General features: G+C 41.0%; 1 protein-coding gene across 3 annotated transcripts in view; it reads left to right on the top strand.

The window, feature by feature from the left end:
- The window catches only part of uvssa (UV-stimulated scaffold protein A), a 110,056-nt gene that overhangs the window by 89,005 nt on the left and 5,038 nt on the right, over positions 1-16,013 (top strand). For all 3 annotated transcript variants that reach the window (XM_085975456.1, XM_085975453.1, XM_085975455.1), the window contains 2 exons: positions 8,516-8,627; positions 13,786-13,975. In XM_085975456.1, coding sequence (XP_085831582.1) covers positions 8,516-8,627; positions 13,786-13,975 — 302 coding nt within the window. The remainder of the gene's footprint in view (positions 1-8,515; positions 8,628-13,785; positions 13,976-16,013) is intronic.

Below are 16,013 nucleotides of genomic sequence, written 5' to 3'. Positions count from 1 at the left end.
TACAATTTGTTATACTTGGGGCAAAACCTTTAGTCTGGTCTTGAGGCGGTGAACTCGATTTCTTTCAGGGTGCAAATTGCAATCACTTCTCCGTTTGCATGGCAATGAGACACAAGTTCTTCTCACTCCAGAGGATCTCAATGGGGCATTAATAGACGGGAATTGAAGGTAGACCTTCGGTACTTTCAAAATCTAACCTACAACTGATATTTACATTAATGAACAATCGATGCTGTAGGGGTCTTTTGTCAACAAGCCATGTGAAATTTGCTTCTTTGTCTTTGCATTAGTGACTTCCTGGTTGTTTATTTCTGCCTCAACCACCTAGTCACACTCTCAACCCAGTATCTCTCCAAAATGGATAAAATAGCTGGCAAGTCTGCTCAAAGTTCATGACTCTTCCGATCTAGTCCTGGACTGTTGAGTAATGAGCTTCTTTGAAATGTACTCTTAAAAAGAGATGTTTGCATTTTTTTTATTTCAGGGAAAGAAGCACAAAAGTCCACTTTTATCCTCTTGAGGCTACTACTAGGTCAGAATCCTAGGGGTAAGTGGAGAAATTGGAATAGAGTAGAAAGTGGGGTTGCCTACATTGAAGAGTAATCTTTGTTTTTTGGAATATTGGATTTTAATAATAGGAGCACAGAGTATTGGTAGTACAAGGCAATAGTTAGGCTGCAGCTACTGTGTGCAGTTTTTGGTGCCCCTTTGTAGATAAGACATTAAAACCATAGAGATCTTACAGAACTTATAAATGCAGCAGGATGTTGCCAAGGATGGGACACTATAGATATGAGGAGAGTATTGACATACTGGGAAGATTTCCATTGGAACAGAGCTGCCCAAGAGGAAATTTAGTTTAGGTGTCAGCCGTGGCTCAGTGGGAAGCACTCTTGCTTTTGAGTCTGAAGGTTGTGGGTTCAAGCCACACTACAGAGACTTGAGAACATAGTGCAATACTGAGGGAGTGCTGCACTATCGAACGGGCCGTCTTGTGGATGAGACGTTAAAATGAGGCCCCATCTGCTCTCTCAGGTGGATGTAAAAAATCCCATGGCACTGTTTTGAAGAAAAGCAGGGGAATTCTCCCCTGTTTCCTGGCCAATATTTATCTCTCAACCAGTATCACTAAAAACAGATTATCTAGTCATTATCTCATTGTTGTTTTTAGGACCTTGTTGTGCTCAAATTGGCTGCTGCCTTTCCTACATTACAATGACTGCATTTTAAAAAGTACGTCATTAGCTATAAAGTGCTTTGGGGCGTCCTGAAGTTGTGAAAGGTGCTATATAAATGCAAGTCTTTTCTTTTTTAATAGAGATTTTTTAAATTATGAAGGGTTTTGATTTGCTGAATAGGGAACTACTATCTCCTCTGATTAGAGAATTAGTGAAGGGAGGGGTATGGAGGAATTTCTTTATGCAAAGGATTGTTGGAGCAGAGAGTGGCCTAGGTATGGACCATTGCATCTTTTAAATGAAAAGTGGATAAGTAGTTGAAGCAAATTAAGATATAGAGCTATGGGGAGAAAGCATGGGAGTGGCATTAGTCTTGAATTACTACAGTAAAGAACTGGTATAGACACAGTGGAATGAATGGCCTCCTTCTGGCTGTACACCTGTAGTTCTATGTTACATGTACCATGGTCACCTGGCTCCATTCTGTCCCTCTTAGAAAGATCAGTTATGTATATTAGCCTTTGTCTTTGTGATATTTCTTCACTTGTCAAATGGTAAAAAGAGTTACCTTGCACTGCTGTTATCTAGCCATCAGGAAATGTTAAGTCATTTGACCTTGCTTTATGTTTCATACATTGTGTTATGAATACCTGTGATTTTCCTGGGAAAACAACTGATAGATGCCTCCCCCCCTCCCCCCCCCGGGCATTTCTATATATATAGCAAAGGCATATAGGTGACAACTTAATGTCATATATGTATTGATCCTAAATCCGAATTTCCTAAAAGGTCATCTTTGTGATAGGTTGTTATCTTTGGAAACTGAGTAGTTTTATTAAAAGAATAAGGAAGATCCTACAAGATAGGTAATTCTAGGCTTCAATTTATTAACTTATTTATTACTAACAACTGCATTTTTTCAAAATTACTATAGATGTATATCTGGACATAAAATAAGCACTAGTTTTTAGTGAGACCTCTTACAATTCACTACTGTAATCCTCCTGTATCTGCATATAGAATTGAAATGGATAATAGCTGAAATATATCAAGGTATTTGAATAAAGATTTGGCCAAATGGTGCATTAATGGGATGGAAAAAAGTTTGGATGAAATTTGACACACTGAAGTCTGGACATAACTTAAAAGGTTGGTATCTTTCATAATCAGTTTTCGTAATCACATGCATGTAACACATTTGGGAGGTCTTAACTCGTGAATAGACCTGCAATTGCTGCTACCATGAAAGATCTTCCAAATCTGGGACTGAGGACATCTTGAGTGAAAGGATCTTTTTTATCTGGGAAGAAACCTTTTATGACAATTGCTGTATAAATATTCAGGTGTGTTTCTTAACATACTGACTGGCAGACCAACATTGTAAGATGTGAATTACTAATGGACATCAGAAACAGTGGTCTAATGCTAGACAGGTTTTTTTTTGCCTCTTCATATTCAGTAGTGTTTATTCTTGACAGGCTTGTATAACTAGTTTGCCAAGAAATATAATAGTTGGATTTGTATTTCTAAATAATGAGAGTAGATGAGAATTTGTTGGAATTCCACGGTTATAGCAAGTATTTATGAAATATTGTAGCAGTAGATGAAGCATGAACTACAGAAAACAGTGTTATTTATTGCTTCAGCAACCTTAGAAAATGATCATGAAAGGTGTTTGTTTTACAGCACTGGAAAAAAAGACACTTCTCCTACATATTCCTTCTGGAGCCCTGCTTCAAGAATATTCCTAAAGTCACTTATTTGCACTTGATAATGCATTTGATACTATCATAATGAATCATGTAACTATTTCTGCAGTCACTGTTTAGACAGGACACACCTTGAAGAATTCAACTTATAAACTTATCTTGAGCGTGGCTTGCTTGAGATCTCACTTATTTTAAATAGGAAGGGAAGAAAAGTCATCAAAATTAAAATGTTCTTTGAATTGGTAAGAGCAGGTCAAAGGACACTACAAATATTAGTCAAAACGAAAAAGGCCTTTAAGTCCATCTGGATTACCCTGATTATGTACAGGGCCACTCCACTTTCATTTCCCTCTTTGACCCATCTCCATCCATTCCTTTTTGAAATAGGAATCAGTTAATTTCTATTGTAGTCCTTCAGGTGAGTACATTTACCCTGCTGGGTGATTGTTACACACTCTATGGATCTACACCCTACCATTCTACTTGCTCTGGCAATTGCTGCCAGACAGCAAGTGATAACTTCTAATGTTTAGTCAGCAAGTGATACTTTTAGGTGGAAAAATTCGGTTGATTTGTGCCTCCCATTAGTGCCCTAAGAGGGCACTAATGGGGCACAAAGCAACTAGCACCTGAGCGCAGCGCCGTTAACGCCTCCCGCGAAATTTAACGGGAGGTTAGCGGCGGCGGTAACCATTAGCGCCCCGTAGCGCTGCGCCTCCGGCGCTGACGTCATCGCCGTGCGCAGCACCTCGCTCGCACCCCGGCCGCAATCTTCGGTAGCGCCTCCTAACTTACCGCAGGACGCTATGTCCAACAGGGTCAAGGGGGCCTACCTGCGGCCGGGGCGGCGCAAATTAAAGGGGAGGTGCTGGGCGGCCATTTTTGTTGCTGACCACCTGCCAGCACCTGCCCCCCGTTGTTGTCCCTGGCCTCCTGTGCAGCCCCCCACGGGGTGCTGGCTACGCTCCGTGAGCCCGGCACTTCTCTTGAGTGCTGTGCTCTTTTGCCAGCACTCCAATCCCTGGTGGCCCAGCTGGGCCCCGGGTCGCGCTGCGTTAGGCCCCTCCCCGTTAATAAGGAGCGGAAGGCCTGCAGTGCCACGGCACGTAGCACCGCGATATTCACTCGCTGTGCCCCAAGCGGGAGGCAAGCGCCCCGCTTCCCTCTTGGGGCGCTAGCAGTGAATTTCAGATGTGGGGGTGCTAACTTTTTCGTAGCGCCCCGGCGAAGATAGCGCCCCAAAGGGGGCGCGACCCAATTTTGCCCCCTTAATGTTTCGTCAGTCAGCACACACAAATGCTATATGTTACACAGTGAAGGCTATATAATTATATCTCTAGTACTGATGATTATTGCTTTACATTTCTTGGATAGTAATGCCATTTTCTGTTTGCCTTAAAGGGAAATAAAAATTCAGTTCTTCATGGTCGTCCCTGATGTTAAATAATACAAACTTTTGTTGAAATTAGGTTTAAAGTTTTGGGCCCTGACAATCTCTGAGGCCGCAATCCTAGCAGTCATGCCGTGATCGCACCTGCTGCGGAGCTCCACCGCTGACCCTGTCGAAATTCACAGGAAGGGGCTTGTATAGGCGGCCCTACATGAGCTTAGGAAATTGGTAAACTTGTATAAGTGATAATGCAAACATTGCTTTAGAAATGTTTTACTTTAAAATTGGAATGAGAGAAGCACCTCCAGCACAATTTATACCGATATAAATTTTTCAAGATGTTAGCCTTGGATTCTTCTGATTTTGGGAAAAAATAATGGATCAAAATTTTTTGACAAAGTTGACTGAATACTCTGAATGTTGTGTGGCGAGTAACTGGGTTGAAACCCTTGCTGTGTTTGGAGCTAAGGCCTGTGCCTATGTTGTCAGAACATTGTAGGAGAAATATTGCCACTGACTATGGAAGCAAGTGTTGTAAAAATGGAAAATTGATCCACTGTTATGCACCATTAACTCTCACCAGGAATATCAAAGTACAGTGCAGTCCCTTGATACTATTTGCCATATGATCAACTTTTCAAGATGTCTGAATCAGTCATTTTTGTTGTAATTTCACACTTTCTTTCTGAATTACCCAGCATTTTGGTAAAGTACGAGTTTCTGCTAATAAGGCTGTTCTGGTCATTGAATATTGTTACATGCTTTAGTGGCCTGTTTACCTGCTTCAGCTGTAAAATGCACTAATTTTTTGAAATTTGTCGCAGTCATTTTCAGTAATGTACTGAAAAACATTGTAATAGGTGTGTCCAAATTGAATATGTATTCGGCACCTGCCACTACCTTGTTTGTATTGGGTTTTAGTGATGTGCAGAAATTGCTATGTGTACTGCATCTGCCCCAGCATATAACAGCCTCGTCCAAATTCAGTATTGTGGGGGGGATTGGTTCTGTGAAGCTTCAAAATGTGTTCCACCATCTCTCAAAGAAATTATACCTGCATTTGTTTCTGGTTTTTCAATATTATCCCCCAACAGTGGTGACTCTTGCTGGGAGTATACATTTCATGGAACGACACTGAAGAGTGTGAATAAACAGAGGGACCTAGTGGTTTAAATACAGTATCCTGAAAGTATGACTGCAGGGAGATAAAGCCACGGCAAAGGACAATAGAATTTGGAGTTTTATAAATGGGGGGCGTAGAGTACAAGTGTAAAGAAGTAATGATGAATTTATTCAAAACATTGGTTAGGCCACAGTTAGAGTATTGTGTGCAGTTTTGGGGGCCCCATTAAAGAAAGGACATTAAAGCCATAGAGAACATACAGTGTAGATTCACCATGATGATCCCATAGGTAGGAAATTGTAGTTATGCGGAGAGACTTGAGATACTGGAACTGTTTCCACTGGAGCAGAGTAGGCTAATAGGATATTTAATAGAGGTTTTTAAAAATTATGAAGGGTTTTCAAAGAGTGAATAGAGAGAGACTGTTTCCCCTGGTGAGAGAGTCAGTGATGAGGAATCATCAATTTAAAACTATTACTAGGAGACTGGAGAAAGAAATTTCTTTACACAGAGGATCGTTGGAGCATGGAAGTGGTGGAAACTGAGACCATTACATCTTTCAAAGGAAAATTGGATAAATTTTGAAGCTGAGGAAGATATATGGCTGTGGGAATGGTGGAGCGCAAACAGTGGGATTAGTTTTGGATTGCTCTAGCAAAGCACCTGCATAGTCACAAAGGGCTGAATGGCCTCCTTCCGTGCTGTAAACATCTATGGTTGAGTGGAGTATTGGAACGTATGTTTGTGTTTATGATTCCTTGTGAGCAAGTTTTCTGTTTTATCTATGTCATTCCAGGTTGGTACAGGAAACTTTCGTTTAACCGGAGGTTAAAAGTCCGGAAAGCTCTATCTACCGGCAAAATTCAGGAGCCGTTTTCTATATTTTTTTACTTCTCGTTGCAAGGTCTGTAGCTAAGCAACAGCTTCAGCTAGAGACGCTTGCAGCTGCAGCCGACTGTTTTGAAGCTGTTGCTAAGCAACAGGGTTTGTTGATTCACACGGAGCTGAAAAGCTCTATGTTTTAACATTGCCGCTGGTTTATACGGCAGTTTTGATCTAACGGCACCAGCTCGGTCCCGTCAGTGCCGGATACCAGAAAGTTTCCTGTACTGAACATCTCTGTCCATCTGTCCGGCATTGAATAACTGGGAGAAAATATGGCAGACAATTCACCAGACAATGGCCTGTTGCTGTAACCTCCTCCAGTCCTATGTAAGGGGTGGTGTGTGTGTGGTCAGCTTTGCCTCTGACTCCTGAGCGGTTCGAATCGCTCCCACTCCCTTGGTTCTAGACTTTGGACTTATTTGGGGGTTGTAATGAAATTGCAACAGACAACTGAGTTGGTGAAAAGAACTTGGATTTTTATTTGGGACAAGAAAATATACACAACACAATAATCTTATCACTCTAAAAGGGGGAACACTTTGGAATATACGAGGGAGAATGACAATAGACAAAATACTTCACCCCTCCCAATCCAACTACACTAACTAGGTTGGATTCCAGAGGACCAGGGAAATGCTCACCAAACGACTTTCTTGACAGTTGTAAAGGTTCGCGATTTCGGGGTTCTCTTAGGTCTGGCGGTTGGGGGCCTGCCGTACCCCGGACGTGGTAGAAGACTTCACCTGCGTTGGGTTTGCAGTCTTCGCGTGTCCATTGATGCGGTCGGGTGCGTATTGGATCTATCGGGTAAGTACCCAATTTCCTTTGGTTAGGTATAGGGTTTAGAGTCTTTTTCATCAAATCTTACCCAGGGGTAAGTCAGGATAGCTTGTAGAGTGGAAACAAACTTGCGAATCTTCAGTTTCTTCCAGGTTGGTTTCTTGTTGGTCGCGGTGGCCCAATATTACCTAGTTGTTGGTAATATTGTTGGTTGTTTGTTTCTTGGGGCCTTTGGTTGCCACGATTCCTTTCCGTTCTCCTTCTGTTGTCCTTCCGTGGATTGATTGTCCCGAAGCTGATGTGTGGTGATGATGATGAAGAGAAGAAGGAGTAGTGTCAACTGAAAAAGCAGGCCCCAATTATACCGTTTGAGGCCTTGCTTATCTGCCCGCCAAATCTTCTCCGGCCCATTGTTAATTTTGGCGGGCTCGTTAACTTTAATAGTTTTAAATTCTTTAACAGGTTCTGAGCTGGTCCCATCTATTTTTAATTGACTTAAGTTGGTGTAAACTAGTTTCGGGATGGTCCGTCGAAACCTAAATTAGCGTTTAATGGCTGTTTAATCTTTGGTCTGATTAGTGAGTTTTGTCTTTTCCTGCTGGGGTCAGGGTCCCTTTTGTTGATCAGTGGCATGTACTGTATTATTCATATTCTTGATGGCTCTGTAATTTTGGCAGGAACTGTCCTTCCGTATGCCTATTGTCATTTATGTGGAATGACTGAGACGGTCCAGAACATTCCCAGACAATTTGGCCTAGGCCAATACTCAAACTCTTTGTTTTACAGGGGCCCATCCCAACTCTTTTGTCGCAGCCTTCCACAGGCCTGGACATGTCCTTTTTAAAATAACCAAAATCCTGGGGTTTTAACTTTAAGCCCCCTTTTGGCTCAATATTCTTTTAAACAGTAATCTCTTCTTTGGGATAATCTTGGTTTGAGGGAATCTGCAGAATTTTGCGAACCTTACACCTACAACCCTCCGAGATCTCTGCGCTCCTCCAATTCTGGCCCGATTTCCTTCGCTTCAACATTGACGGCCGTGCCTTCAGCTGCCTGGGTCCTAAGCTCTGGAATTCCCCGTCTAAACCTCTCCACCTCTCTACTATCTCCTCATTTAAGCCGCTCCTTAAAACCGACCTCTTTGATCAAGCTTTTGGTCACCGGTCCCAATATCTCTATGCAGCTGGGTGTCAAAGTTTGTCTGATAACACTCCAGTAAAGCACCTTGGACGTTTTACTGTGTTAAAGGCACTATATAAATGCAAGTTGTTGATGTAGACCAAACATGGAGCCACATTAGAAGATGTGGTTAGACAGAAATCCAGAGCAGCTATTGCTACACAAATGACAAACCTCTCACGGAACCCACCGGTAAAGAGATTGATTTTCTTTTATACTGTATGTAACACTCTGCTCATTGTATCTCTTTTTTTGTATATACACTGTATAGTGCCCATTCCATGGAAAGATTATCCCAAGGGATGAGCAAGGAAATCCTGTGGATCCAGAAGATATTCAAAGACTGGAGCAAGAAGAACGGAGAAAGCAGGAAGAGCAAGCTGGTATGGCAGTGTCATTTTTTTTCATGTATATTTGTCAGTGAGCTAATATATACGAGGTAAAAAGATGATTTTTGAATGTATGTATGAGTAAATTCAGGCTCATTGTAGAATATAAATCTGAGTTATGTTATCACTGCTGCATTGTGCAGGAAAAGGAATAGTTGTCTCTGAACAGGGAGGGAGTTCACCCTCAATTCTGCAGTTTAAACCAAGTTACTTAAATCGAAGACTTTACAAAAAGTGACAGAACAGGTCTTTTTTTCGAGCTCCGTCATTAGTTATGGTAAATCTAACTACATTTCCGTTAATACCATGCATCTTAATTTTCACAACAGGTCTATTGTGTAGCACTTTATCAACATCATGGAACAGCAACAAAAAACATGATCTGGTGAAATATATTTGGGACTCTGACACAATTAAAGTAAAATTGTGAGTGAGATTGAGGCACCAGAAGAATCAAATTTGAGGTGTTATTGTGGTCTTTGCATAAATTGATAGGGATAGCGCCCCTATTTCAGTCGCAGACTCGCTGTGATATTATAGATTAATACAAAGGCGAACTAGGAGAAACATAGAGGGACTAGCAGGGCAGTGAGAATAAAGGAAAGAAGTTGCCTTCCTTTTCTCGTTCTCAGAATGTCCAAAGGTGTTTCACGGGCAATAAATTTTGCTTTGAAGTGCTATGTGGACAAACGTTGCAGCCAATTTCATGCAAAATCAGAAACACAGATTGAGTGCTGCCAAAATTTTACAACGGTGGAAATTCATTTTTTTTACAAAAGGAAAACCAAAAGTTATTATTCAGATATAAAAGGTCTTAAAATGCATAGTGTGTGTTTATCGCAATAGTTGATGATGCATTTTTTTAGTCTTAAGCCTAGGCTTAATGATTTATCAGCAGATTTGGGAGTTGAAGGGAGCAAACAGCTATTGGGGGGTCACATTACATTCTGTCTCCACTTCCCAACTATTTTCTTAAGGGTTCATCCTGTTAGCTCGACTACCCTGCCCGTATGCAAGCAGGCGTATGTAAATGTGATGCAAAAGGATAAAACACAGTCTCCAACACATTTTGTGCTTTTGACCAGATCCATCACTGAATGTAGGGGCCACCTGTTAGGCATTTGATGTGATGTACATCATTCTGCACCAATCAAATAATTTCAGTTTTGTGCTGTGCATATCCCAGATTTTGATTTGTAATTCTAACAAGTGTGCATTTAAAACCAAGCTGATGGCCATGTGTGTAATCTGTGATGTTAACTGTGGCTGCTCTGCTACCTCCAGGCTTTGAATCTGGAATTCAGTCGGAATTCAGCAGTTTGAAGTGTTCAGTGTTCCATTTTAAAATAGATTGAATCCCAAATACTGTTTGACACAGTGAATGAACATAGACATAACAGTATTACAATCTATTTGGGAATGACAGCAGAAAATGTGCATAGAACAATGGTGCTTCCTGCAGTCTGATCCTTTCTAAATCACTTGACTCTTTCCTAGTTTGCAGTGTTTACATAAAACCTTAAATGTAACGCAGATGCCCCACATAATGATGACTAGGTCTTGATACTATGAATCGATGATAAAGCACAGTGACCCGCTAATCTGTAGCTTTCATCCTTTCCAATGGTTCGCACATAGGAGCAAATTAAGTACCTATTTTTTGTGTCAGTACTCAAGAATATCTGGTCTTTCAGCCTTTAGTGACTTGTTAACAAACAGGTATCAGGACAACCGCGGGAAGGCAGGCCGCTGGCCAGTCAGATGTGAAATAGCATCTCTTTACTAACTACAGTATTGATTTTTCTTCCCAAACTGTGTAATTTTTTTCACCATCAGTAAAGTCAGCAACACTATATGAAGAGCTTTAGGGTCCATCAAGGCTCTAAAGACTGTTCTTCCTTGGCACTCTATTGATTTCTTTTCAAAGGCTTTTAAATTGGTCCTTCATTTTGTTGAAATGCTCATTTCATACTGACTGGGCCCCAGTATTTTTTGCCGTATTTATACAAGTGTCCCATTCATGGAGCTCTAAGCTGGTACCGCCTTGTTGTTATTGGAAGGTCTTGTGTCTAACTGTGCTTTATTTTGGCCTTAATCATGGATTAATAGTTTCATTTTTTGACTTGTGTCACTTTATATTTAATCTCTTTTCAAGATTAAATAAAGCTTTTGGATCAACTTTCTTCACGGAACCTCTGTCTTTCTCTTCCCCTTATCTTGCTCCAGCTCCATTTGTAGAAGACATTTAGCACTGATTTAACCCTATGTGAATCACAGTATCTTTCTGAGTGCAGATTTTAAGAAGAACAAAATCAAATCACTCCTTTCTTGCTGAAATCTACATTTTCTGTTGAGTTTTTGTGTTCATTGAGATATAGCGTTGCAGCCAGTTCTGTTTTAAACAGGTCACTCTGGCCCTGAAATCCTTTCGGGTTTCTACTAGTCTCCTACTGTAACTCTGGCATAAGATGGGCAGAACCCTCGGATAAATTACTTTTATGGCTGTTTACATCATTTTCCTGTGGGATTTGGCAGGAGAGCGATAGGACCACAGCAAAATTACCGGGCCTCTTTTTCTTTTTAAATGATTTGACTGGAAATTTTTAATGGTGATACTAGACATTAGGGTCCAAACATTTGTCCAATATGCCCGGCAGGAAGTGCGCACACATTTCCGGCCGGAAGTGCGCCGCCCGACATATTGGGAAAGGGCGAAAAATCCTCGTAAAGTGCCCCACGCCTGAAACAGGCATTCGCCCCTTTGCATATGCAAATAAGGGGCTTAATGCATGTTTGAGGTCCCCACTGCAGGAATGGTTTGCCCGGAGGAAAACCAGGCCTTTGGACTGCCTGTTAGGCCACAATCAACAAGGTAACTTTTTGAAATATACTTACCTCCCAAACCTGTGAACTCTACCACCTAGAAGGACAAGGGCAGCAGGCGCATAGGAGCACCATCGTCTCCAAATTTCCCTCCAAGTCACACACCATCCTGACTTGAAAATATATCGCCGTTCCTTCATTGTTGCTGGGTCAAAATCCTGGAACTCCCTCCCTAACAGTACTGTGGGAGTACCTTCACCTCGCAGACTGCAGCGGTTCAAGAAGGTGGCTCACCACCACCTTCTCAAGAGCAATTAGGGATGGGTAATAAATGCTGGCCTATTTAATTAACATTGCCACAATATGCCAATTTATAATACCAGAGGCAGCACACATTAAAACCATGCTGTATATTGTGATGGTGAGATATGCTAGCTACAGGGAATCTGGAAGGTTTATATGGGGATGAATTATGAAGGATGTATGTGATCCCTGGATTTTATGTAAGCGTGAATACTGGTGTAGAGAAGTTAAAGGTGGTTCTGAATATCGCTTGATGGTTCCTGGGTCAAAAATTAGGTATTTTTGTCAGTCGTCAGTCAGGTCCAAGACTCTTTCCCCAGTTCCGAGGAAGGATCTTAGACCCGAAACTCAACTGACTTACTTCTGTTTTCTCACAGATGCTGTCAGACCTGCTGAATATTTCCAGACTTTTGTGTTTTCAGATTTCCAGCACCTACACTATTTTGCTTTGTAGGTATTTTTTATCTAGTTAAAGTGTTGGTCTAGTTTTGATTTAGTAGCTGTTTCTTTACATTTAGTTACAGTATATAAGCAATTTAACAACACACAACTGCAGTTCAGATCTCTGTACCAAGTTCATTTTAATGCAATGTTACAAGTTTTGTTAGTTTGTTTTATTTGTTCATGGGATGTGGGCGTTGCTGGCAAGACCGGCATTTATTGCCCATCTCTTGCTGCCTGTGGTGTGCTGCCTTCTTGAACAGCAGAGCACAGTTGAAAGTCAACCACATTGCTGTGGGTGTGGAGCCACATATAGGCCAGACCGGGTAAGGTCGGCAGATTTCCTTCCCTAAAGGACATTAGTGAACCAGATGGGTTTTTAACGACAACCTGGTAGTTTCATGGTCACCATACTAGTTTTTTTATTTCAGATTTATTTACTTAACTGAATTTAAATTCCCCAGCTGCCGTGGTGAACTCACGTCTCTGGATCATTAGTCCAGGCCTCAGGATTACTATTCCAGTAACATAACCACTATGCTACCGTACCCCCAGTTGCAGACTGGGGAGAGGAATAATCCAACTCAAGAAAATGCTGTATATCTGGTTCCGTTTGTATATGACTGGCAATTCTTTAAATTTGAGTAGCAGGATATTCAAAATCCAGGAAGTCCTGGTAACTCTTTCCCGGAATATAAAAGACCGATTCTGACTGAATTGGAGGGTGGGGGGACAGGGGTGAGTTTGAAAATCTCAGACAAGGAATTGGTCACTTTCAAACTGCCGAAAGGTGGGGGGGGTGGGGGGGGGAGCTGTTTCAATTTCCAAGAAACAGATTAGATTATTTTTTAAAATTATTCTCAAGGTATGGGCGTAAAGGCAAGGCCAGCATTTATTGCCCATCCCTAGTTGCTCTTGAGCCGCCGCCTTGAACCGCTGCAGTCCGTGTGGTGAAGGTGCTCCCACAGTGCTGTTAGGGAGGGAGTTCCAGGATTTTGACCCAGCAACGATGAAGGATCGGCGATATACTTCCAAGTCAGGATAGTGTGTGTCTTGGAGATGATGGTGTTCTCACGCATCTTTTAGGCTCCAACAGTGGTAGGAAATTCAAGAAAAAGTTACTTTCAAATAATTAGCATAAATCTTCGATGTGTGATCTTTTTATTATTTTATCTACTTGAGGAATTACAAGAAAAGACATCTACTGTAAATAAATAACTGTTCTATGATTGTGACTTATGTGCTTGGCTATCTTTTGTAAAATAAATGTACCTGATATTTTAAACTTAAAATGATGTCTGATGTAATGCTGTACCACTTTAGAACATGAATGAGATCTTAGAGGGATATAATAACTCCTGTTGGTAAAGGCAATTACCAGCCAAAGTTTGCTGTTCACTTCCTAAGTACAAACGCTTACTTAGATCTTCAGGCAAGGATAGAAACTCTTGAAGGTATGAGAACTTGGGACTCGCACATGAAAGGGGGTCGAAATAATCTAGAATAAGGTGGTTAGAAATGACCTAAAAACGTAACAGTCACTCCCAATACTGTAGGAAATTCATAGGTGTTTCTTCTCTGACAGACTGGCGGGATCCAGAATTGATGCGTGAGATTGAAGCTGCCACAGGGGTAGATCTTGGTTCTTCGAAATGTGACCAAAAAGGAAAAGGTAAAAAGGGAAAAGGAAAGAAGAAAAAGTATCCAAATCTCACTGATTTAAAACAGCAGGGTAATACATCGCGATCAAGGCTGGAGAAACGAGTGTTCAACAAGTAAGGACTTTATTTAGTATTCTTTTCTTTTTGAAGTGCTTCTGTTTCTGTTAGTTTAGGAATGATCACTTTTACCAGGAGCAAATACATTTACCATGGTGCATTCAGACACCATTTTATGACATTTAATTTGCAATTTTAATTTTTTTAAATTAAAAGTATTTATATTTCTTTACCAAATTGTGAGTTTATCATTTGGTTTTTGATGTGTTATACCGAAGTATATACACACATTATTTTTTTCTTTTGCTTCTAGTTTGATTCCAAGGTATTCTGGCAACTAGGATCATAGAATGATACAGCACAGAAGGAGGCCATTCGGCCCATCGTGCCTGTGCCGGCTCTTTGGTAGAGCTATCCAATTAGTCCCACTCCCCTGCTCTTTCTTCATAACCCTGCAAATTTTTCCCCTTCAAGTATTTATCCAATTCCCTTTTGAAACATATTATTGAATCTGCTTTCACCACCCTTTCAGCAGTGCATTTCAGATCATCATAACACACTGTTAAAAATAAATCCTTATGTCGCCTCTTTTTTTTGCTAATTACCTTAAATCGGTGTCCTCTGGTTAACGACCTTTCTGCCACTAGAAACAGTTTGTCCTTATTTACTCTATCAAAACCCTTCATAATTTTGAACACCTATACCAAATCTCCTCTTAACCTTCTCAGCTCTAAAGAGAACAACCCCAGTTTCTCTAGTCTCTCCACGTAATTGAAGTCTTCCATCCTTGGTACCATTCTGGCAAATCTCCTCTGCACCCTTTCTAAGGCTTTGACATCTTTCCTAAAGTGTGGTTCCCAGAATTGGCCACAGTACTCCAGCTGGGGCCTAACCGGTGTTTTATAAAGGTTCGGCATAACTTCCTTGCTTTTGTACTGTATGCCTCTATAAAGCTATGGATCCTGTATGCCTTTCTAACAGCCTTCTCAACTTGTCCTGCCACCTTCAATGATTTGTGTACGTACACACCCAGGTCTCTATGTTCCTGCACCCCTTTTAAAATTGTACCATTCCGTTTATATAGCCTCTCCTCATTCTTCCTACCAGAATGAATCACTTCACACTTCTCTGCGTTAAATTTAATCTGCCATGTGTCTTTCCCATTTCGCCAGTCTGTCTACGCCCTCCTGAATTTTGTTACTATCCTCCTCACTGTTTACTATATTTCCGAGTTTCATGTCACCTGCAAACTTGGAAATTATGAAATAATCTAGGCTGACATTTCAGTGCAAGTACTGAGGGAGTGCTGCGTTGTTGGAGGTGCAGTCTTTTAGTTAAACCAAAGCCCCATCTGCCTGTTCAGGCGGATTTGAAAAAGGGCACCATTTGGAAAAGGGGCAAGAGTTCTTCTGATCATTTATCCTTCAACCAACATCACCATAAACAGATTAACTGGTCATTTATATCAGTTGCTGGCTACTTCCCATTACATTTACGTCACTCCGAAACCAAACCACACAAAATATGCACAATATAAATGATCTATGAAATGCAACATTTTCATGTCCTGGACAAAAATATTCTGGAGTACTTAGAGGGTTAATTAACCTTCTGCCCTTTTTGCCACAAGGAAAGAAAAAACTTGAATTTTACAAGTAATAAAATCCTGCTGTTCCTGTCAATAGAATTTAGTGAATGGTTGCACAGGAAAGAGATGGATATCATTTCATTTACAGCACCACACAGCGCAGTGATGCTGATGCCAGACTTAACATTACACACCAGGACATGTCAAGGCCACTGAATTAGTGCTAAAGACTCCTCTTAAGAATTAGATATTTGGGCTGCAGCTCTGCTGTTTCCTAATTTCACAGGTCTTGGAGATAGAAATGATACTGTTAAATGTACACAGTGTCCTGCTGTGCTTTTATTAACAGAAAGTATTTTCAAGGTATTACATAGCTTAAAGTATTGATCTCTTCTGTAACTGCTGCAGGGGAAATCAGTGTTCAGACACTCGCATTTGAGTTATTGCAATTTTTATTAAATTCAGGCTTTTCCTTTTGGGCATTTATTGTACAGTTTTGTTTAAACT

The sequence above is a fragment of the Somniosus microcephalus genome, chromosome 2 (genome assembly GCF_052327205.1).
Source record: "Somniosus microcephalus isolate GS21.2 chromosome 2, FLI_Smic_1.0, whole genome shotgun sequence".
NCBI classification, from domain to species: domain Eukaryota; kingdom Metazoa; phylum Chordata; class Chondrichthyes; order Squaliformes; family Somniosidae; genus Somniosus; species Somniosus microcephalus.
Note: the sequence above shows the minus strand (reverse complement) of the source record. Positions and strands in the feature narration are given on the sequence as shown.